The following is a 7,011-nucleotide window of genomic DNA, read 5'->3' as shown; positions in this document are numbered from 1 at the left end:
AGTCCTCCGAGGTGGCTGCAGCTTTAAACACATCCCAGTCTGTCTGGGCGAAACAGTCCTGCAGGGTGCCTTCAGTCTCTGGGGTCCAGAGTTTAATTTGTTTGGTGACAGGGTTTGTTTGTTTCAGTCTTTGTCTGTAAGATGGATACAGGAACAAAGAAATGTGGTCTGAGTGTCCAAGGTGGGGGTGGGGTGCAGCCCTGTGTGCACCACGTATTTTACTGTAAACATGATCCAGAGTGTTCTTGCCCTGGGTGGAATTCTCACATGTAATATTTGGGAAGTACAGTCCGTTAATTGCACTGGTTAAAGTCGCCTGCAGCGAGAAATATAGCATCGGGGTGTGCTTTTTCTAGTGTGCTGATGACATCAATGTTTGCTGAGAGCTGCAGAGGGATTAGCTCGTGGGCTAACATACACAGCAGCCAGAAACACAGCACTGTGCTCTCTTGCTATATAATAGGGCCAGCATTTCAGCAATAAAAATTCTTTGTCTGCTTATAAACAGTTCGTACAGCTCCACTCCACGAGTTATTGATAAACACACACACACATACCGTCTCCTTTTACCTTCCCCGAAGCAGCAGTGCAGTCACCTCGATGTACAGTGTGTTTGTAGCTGAATTGCGGAATCGGGGACTCTGTCAGAAAGCCAAGTCTCAGTGAGAATTAGAGCACAGCATTCTCTGATTTCCCGGTGTGCTGTAATCCTAGCCCTTAGCTTGTCCAGTTTGTTTTCAAGAGATTGTACGTTAGTGGCTGGGTAATGGCGGGCAAGTAGCGCAAGCTTTTAGCCTAGCATGGAGTCCTCCTCGCTTGCGTCTCCGTCTCCGGGTTGCTCTCCTGATTTCAGCCTGTTCGCTTGTGCCTTGTGCTCCGGGGGCTCCCTGAGGGTGATGGTGGATTTAGTCGTTGTTGTTGTTGTTGCTGCGGGAGTGGCCAATGAGTTGTAGCTCCGGTGGTATAAAACCAGTAAATTCCCAGTGGCTGGGTGAGTTGGCGATATCCAGCAATGCCTGTCTGTTGTATGTTAGCAGTGCATGCCATTTGTGCACTGCAGAAAAAGTAAAAAAACACACAAAAAAGAAGAAAAAAAGCAGGCATTCGAGAGTGGAATGCGCAAACATGTCCGCCTCGGTGGGCGCCATGTTTGTGGTTAATGTTACTTAATAACTTAGACTTTTGTGTTTCACTTTGTAACAACTTCTTTTCTACAAAGAATACATTTTATACACTAGCACTTCGAACAGCACCACTTAACATTTAGTACAGTTGTACATGCTTACTGAGAAAAGGAACCAATGCTAAAATAGATCTTGGGATGTCAGGAATTGATAATGGAGTTGTTCAAACAAGAATTGCAATTAATTAGAAAATTGATATTTTTAGTAATCTCAGTGGGATCATAAGACTTTAAAATCTTAATCCTTCTCTTAAGCAGAACAACCGATGCTGACTATGTATTATCTCCAATTTTGTTGGCAGCAGTAATTCTAGTTGTGGCTACAATTATCCTCAAAGTTGTGTACTTCACTGTCCAGTGTCTTGGAAGTCAGCTGGCAGCCATTGGGTACCTTGTTCATCCATGTGTGGGGTCATAATCTCCTATCGGGATGCCTGTTCAGTTCAGTTGCTGCTTATCAGAGACCGGATTTGTCTAGGCCAGAACATTAGTCACACCCAAGCTGTTATCTGAAGAGCTGTCATTATGGCATCACTTCATAGGATATATACACTATTGTACCTCTTGTCCAAACCCTTTGTCGTGGCTGTCTGTTATGCAAAGGTTTAATCTATCTCTCTGTGTGTGGTGTGGCAAAGGACTGCTGAATGTTTCTGCTAGCTTCTCTCTGCATTCCCACCGCTGTCAGGAGATGGGAGGGTTTGCTTCAAGCTTCCTCCTCAGATTGTGAGTTCTGGCAAGGGAAAATGTTGTCCCCACTCTCCTCCATTCCCTGGCCGACAGGCCTGTTTTCTGTCCGTTCTGCCTTTCATCCTACAGCACTTAAAGCGAGAGAGACATCAAATAGCCATGCTGTTGCATTTTACTTATCATATACTTTTGTATCGTGTACCTGAATCAGGAATACCAGATGTGCATATTTTCTTTAGTAAATTTTGGTTGTGAATGTTGATGCTGAAACACTCTTAAAGAGCCCATGGCATGCTTTTCTGTGTTTTCTCATGTATCTACAATGTTACAACAGTGAATTATCATCGTAGATGTGACTGAAAGCTCAAAAAACATGGCGTACCTATGTTTTGTACATCTGTGCAGAAGCAACTCTGTTTATACAAGTCTCATGAACTCTCGCTGTTAAGACTATATAAAGTCTTGGAGGAGAAATTCAAATTAATGAATGCTGTTGAGGTTTGTTGTGCTGTCCACTTTCATATTCTGACTTAAATATGTCAGGTAGGATTTGAGGTATTGTCAATAATGTAGCTTATTTGTCAATGTTTTTCATTTATGCGTTACTGGCTTCCTGACCGGTCTTGTGTTGAAACATGTTCCCCTGTTGAGATATGTTTCCCCTGTTCAAAACTCTGTTTCATGTAGCACCCCCCTCAGTGAATGTAGTTAGGATAATGTGAGGGTTCAGGTCACGGGAAATGTGTGTCGAAGGGGAAACAGATTTCACCACAACACTGGCAACAGGAGTTGTATGCATTCACAAACTGTCCTTTCATTGTCAGGGAGAAGGCACTTGGGTTTTATCATTCTGAAATAGTCACAGACTATTTGGAGTTATGATGGTGCAAAGATAACCTAGAGGTACCCAAGATTAAACAGTAAATGGCTGAAAATGAGCAAAATAAGCAGCCATGGGCTCTTTAAACTCTAGTTAATATGACCTTTTAAGAGCTTAGTAACTTGGTATACTAAAGGGTTTTTCCGTTTTAGGAGCCTACCAAAACATGTCAAGCCAAGTAATGCTCACCACAAGTTCTGCGTTTGTTTCCACTACAGTCGGCCTGCTGTGGAGGTTCCTTCTGGGACCTGAAATTCAGCATTCCTCAGGAGATGGTGCTAAAATCAAGTACCAGGACTGTGAGGGGCAGGGAGTGCGTGCACACAGAGCAGTCACCCATGACTGGTTAAATGTGTGCATCTTCACACCTCAAGCATTAGCATTACAAGCACTGTGTGTAAACACACAGGCAATGCTTGGTGATGGTTAAGAGAAGTATGGGTTATACCACTCATTAGATAGTGGAAACACAGCATTAGTTAGCTGGCTGTAGGTGCAATTCTACAGATGTTACTAGAGGCAATGCCTTTCCTCTACATTTTTATGGTAAAGAAAGTCACTTTCGGCTTTTTGCGTATAGGAGTTGCCACAGTGAATCGTCACACCGACGCACTTGCATGTAGACATTTGGCACGTGTTTTACGCCGGATGCCCTTCCTGACGCAACCCTGATTCGAACCCGGGCACAGCAGCGAGAGCGCGGTGCCTTAACCACTAGCCTACCAGGAACGGCCCTCTACGTTTTTATGGTAACAGACATATTTGGATAAGTCACCAACCATTTTGCAGTGGAACAGGATCAATATTATTATCAAGAATTAGATGAGACACTGATCTTCTAAGTAATAAGAGAGAGAATGGTAAAAATTTCTTGCCCAAGCTGTTTCTGAACATCTTAGGACCTTGAACTAGTTCTTATCTCAACCTTCCACATCTCTGAAAATGTCGGAACAAATTTCTAAATTGTGATTTCTTGGATAGGCTACCCACACATTTTCAATTTAAGTGGTTACTTTTTCATCTAAAAAATGCCAAAACTTCATAAAGTGGCATAATATCAGTCCTACAGATACCATCTTTGAGCCAGGCTCTAAATCTCTGCAATCAGGCTTTTGCCCAGCTGTTGCTGCACAGAGTAGATCCTGTGGGCTATGGTCATCTCGGGGGGCTCCTTCAGTCCCTGTCTCAAACAGTGGGGTGGACTGAGTGACAGCACTCAGTTTCCGTTGTCAGTGAATGGGCAGCTGTTTATAACCCAGGGCTGTGTCTCTGTATGTGCTCGGAGGGCTCAGCAGTATTGCAGTGGTGCACTTTCGCTCAAACCGGTTTCATAATACACATGCAAATATACACTTACAGAACATGCACTTAAGTTGCTTCTTACTGTCAAGTGCTGTTTTTGTTCTAGTTTTTAATAGCTTTTACAGAATATTGTTGTGCTGTTTCTTCTGTGTTTAATTGCTTTATAAATGATTCTGGATTGTATGTGTGTTGTTATACAGGTATGGTGTAACACCTGAGAACATCATCCTCTATGGTCAGAGCATCGGCACTGTGCCCACCATTGACCTGGCTGCTCGCTATGAATGCGCTGCTGTCATCCTACACTCACCACTCATGTCAGGACTACGGGTGGCCTTCCCTGATACACGCAAGACTTACTGCTTCGATGCTTTTCCCAGGTGAGTTGACACACAGCAGGACACATATATACCACAGCAGCCAGGCTAGTTTTTGTTTTGTACACTTACCAGACAGAACAACTACTCAACAAGAATTTCTTTGGGCAGATAACACTTGGGCGAGAGGCAAAAAGGGTTACATCCTAATTAGGTTGTGAGTCTTGTATGGTTGAGATGGATGACGATTCACACCTACGGGCAGTTTAGTGTCAACAGTCTTTGGATTGTGGGAAGAAGCCAGAGGATCCAGAGAAATCTTGCACAGGCATGGGGAGAACCTGAAACTATTTGCACAAAGGCTCTGGCTTGAACCCGGAACCTTCTTGTTGTGCTAATCACTGCACCACCATGCAGCCCTTTTTGTTAGTTTCTGTTGACCTAGTTAATACCGCTGTGCTGGGGATAGATATGGAGAGCTGCAGTTCTGCCACCTGCTACCTAGACACTGTTAAACTTGCCTCTGTTTTCTCCTTGCATACACTTATTTTCCTCAGCTGTTGGGTGTAGTATCACATATGTTCTTATAAAAATTTGTACCTACTACAGACCTTATTGTTAGAAGTTGAAAGTGAAATAGTGAGTTCTTATCTTACAAAATACTGCCACTTCTTGTGACTTGGTTTCAGTCATATCCATAATGTCCACCAATACTCATTTCCAGTGTCATACTACTTTTTTAGCTGCAATTTCTCACAGATAGGGTCGAAAAAGTCGTATCAGAATCATTTTCCACTTTATCTTTGTTTCTAATTTTTGACTTGCAAAAGGACTTGCACTGATCCTGATCTGACCCAGGAAAAATTTTCACTAACTGATTGTACCACAACATTTACTTTGGAAAAAATAGGCTTTTTCTTCCCTTTTCTATAATTTTGGTGAATTTTTATTGGAAAAATATTCAACAGCTTTTTTGTTAGACAGTAGTGTCACCAAAATCATTATGGACAGGGTAGAAACAGGTGCATCTTCAGCATTTCAGGTGAGGCTTCTTTCGGCTGTTCCCTTTAGGGGTCACCACAGCGAATCATCTGTTTCCACTAACTCTATCCTCGGCATCCTCTACTCTCACCCCAATTAACTTCATGTCCTCTTTTAGCACATCCATATATCTCCTCTTTGGCCTTCCTCTCGACCTCTTGCCTGGCAGCTCCATCTCCAACATCCTTCTACCAATATAACCACTATCCCTCCTCTGCACATGTCCAAACCATCTCAATCTGGCCGGTCTGACCTTGTCCCCAAAACAGCTGACCTGAGCTGTTCCTCCACCTGCTGTGACAGTTACATACACCGGCTGCACAGTCATGAGCCATCACCTCATGACCCAAACAAGACATAACATGTTGCACACATACTCATGCACATTTAAATCATGTATTTTGTTTGCTTTGTGAGAGACTGCACTGTTTACCCACATCTCACTGGAGGAAATGATGACAGTGTGACCTGCACTACACACTAAATACACTGAGAAAGTGTAACTCCTGAAGGACGGCATATGTAGAGTGCTTCCACTGTGTACTGTCCTTAAAATGACTGGAACCACCCCTTTTTATTTTAGCGTTAGTGTGTTGATGATACTAAAGCCCTTGCAGTCTACAGGTATGTCGTCTGGACCAACAGACTTTCCATTCTTCATTCTCCTCAGAGCCTTCCTCACCTCATCCTTTCTACTCTTTGCTACTTCCTGCTCTACAATATTCACCTACAATATTCACAATGTGCACTTCCAACATGAAGGTAATTGTGCTTGGGGGCAAGATGGCGCCTGTGACTGGCTTTGCCCTTGCTCCTCCTGTGTTTTCTCGCCTGGTTGTGGGTTTTTTAGTATTTTACTTTACTTTATCAGCTCTGTCAGTAAGTACTTGTGTTTCTGCTGTTTTGACTTATGACCGGGACACGTTATTCCACATTAAGGAGCATATGGAGAACTGGAGTATTCTTGGGGCTAAGTACCCGGAGTTTTTCCTTCTGACTTTTGAGTGTTCCACATCTTCACCAGAGTACTTGTTATTGACCAAGCCCTGCGGTAGAAGGAGAAGGCGGGGTTGCAGGGCTGGAGTACAGGTGAGGCAGAGGAGGCAACGAGCTAGAGGGCTTTTGCCATACCAGAGTTTCTCGTCGAGGGGTGTCCGCTCTCTGGCGATACGGGAGCGTGATTTGCGTCCCATTACTGCCTGTCGCATGGAAAGTGACGACGTTGTGTTGTCGACTTAGAGTGATCTAGCTGGTCGACCTGTTCTGTCGGTTAGGATTGCTCTACTTAATGCCTGCTCTATAGCCACCAAGGTGTTTATCCTGAATGACTTTTTCATCAGAGAGTGTTTGGATTTCTTGTTTTTGATGGAGACCTGGCAGCGGGAGCAAGACTACTCCCACCTGAAGGAACTTTGTCCTCCGGACTGCTCCGTGTTTGGGACCCTGCGGGTTTCGCGGCGAGGAGGTGGTCTTGCGCTCCTTTTCCGGAGCCGTTTTCGTTGCAGGCTAATGAACACGGATAGTTTTAGCTCGTTTGAGCTTCAAATGAGTAAGGTTGGACACACTGACCCATTTTATTGTATCTTGATTTACCGACC

At 43.9% G+C, this 7,011-nt stretch overlaps 1 protein-coding gene across 1 annotated transcript in view; it reads left to right on the top strand.

The window, feature by feature from the left end:
• abhd17c (abhydrolase domain containing 17C, depalmitoylase) overlaps positions 1-7,011 on the top strand; it is a 35,229-nt gene that overhangs the window by 14,383 nt on the left and 13,835 nt on the right. Inside the window, exon 2 of the mRNA XM_020618883.1 lies at positions 4,256-4,435. Within this exon, the coding sequence (XP_020474539.1) occupies positions 4,256-4,435 (180 nt within the window). The remainder of the gene's footprint in view (positions 1-4,255; positions 4,436-7,011) is intronic.

This window comes from Monopterus albus, unplaced genomic scaffold, assembly GCF_001952655.1.
Source record: "Monopterus albus unplaced genomic scaffold, M_albus_1.0 scaffold210.1, whole genome shotgun sequence".
NCBI lineage: Eukaryota > Metazoa > Chordata > Actinopteri > Synbranchiformes > Synbranchidae > Monopterus > Monopterus albus.
Note: the sequence above shows the minus strand (reverse complement) of the source record. Positions and strands in the feature narration are given on the sequence as shown.